Here is a 514-nt window from a genome sequence, read left to right as displayed (position 1 = left end):
GAATTATCGTTAAAGAACTAAGTCCTTTTTAGGAAAGACAGGTGCTTGGCGGTCACAGAGCAGCGCGCGGGTGGAAGAGATCCAGCTGTTCCCAGGCCAGGACGCTGGCATCAACTACATCGATGCCCCGAAGCTCCCATCTACTCTAATTAAAACGCAAGGAGCCAAACAGCATCGCAAGGGGCCAAGGGAGAGGACAGCGGGATGTCCCTGTGCTGCCACCCATGCGGTTGCAGAGCGCTAGAAAAAGACTACGACATCCCTGGGGTCCTATGCGGACAGCAACCCCTTCCTGCAACCATCGGGCAGATAAAAAAGAACAGAGGAGTAAACAGTCTGACGTCAGAAGGGCCAGTGACCTCATGCTCCCCTGTGACGTCATCCCCGCCTTGCCCCCGGAGCCCGCGGGTGGGCGGGAAGCGCCTGCCTGCTCTCCCGGCCCAGCCCCCGGCCCCAGCCCAGTTACCATTTTCTTGCTCTCGGTGCCCCGGCCGCCCTGGCGCGACATCCTGCC

General features: G+C 59.9%; 1 protein-coding gene across 1 annotated transcript in view; it reads right to left on the bottom strand.

Moving 5' to 3' along the window:
- TRAPPC3 (trafficking protein particle complex 3) overlaps positions 1-508 on the bottom strand; it is a 19,410-nt gene extending 18,902 nt beyond the window's left edge. Inside the window, exon 1 of the mRNA XM_019512198.1 lies at positions 467-508. Within this exon, the coding sequence (XP_019367743.1) occupies positions 467-508 (42 nt within the window). The remainder of the gene's footprint in view (positions 1-466) is intronic.
- Positions 509-514: the final 6 nt, after the last annotated feature.

The sequence above is a fragment of the Gavialis gangeticus genome, unplaced genomic scaffold (assembly GCF_001723915.1).
Source record: "Gavialis gangeticus isolate Ggan-Ray unplaced genomic scaffold, GavGan_comp1, whole genome shotgun sequence".
Taxonomy (NCBI): domain Eukaryota; kingdom Metazoa; phylum Chordata; order Crocodylia; family Gavialidae; genus Gavialis; species Gavialis gangeticus.
This window is presented reverse-complemented; position numbering and strand designations above follow the sequence as displayed.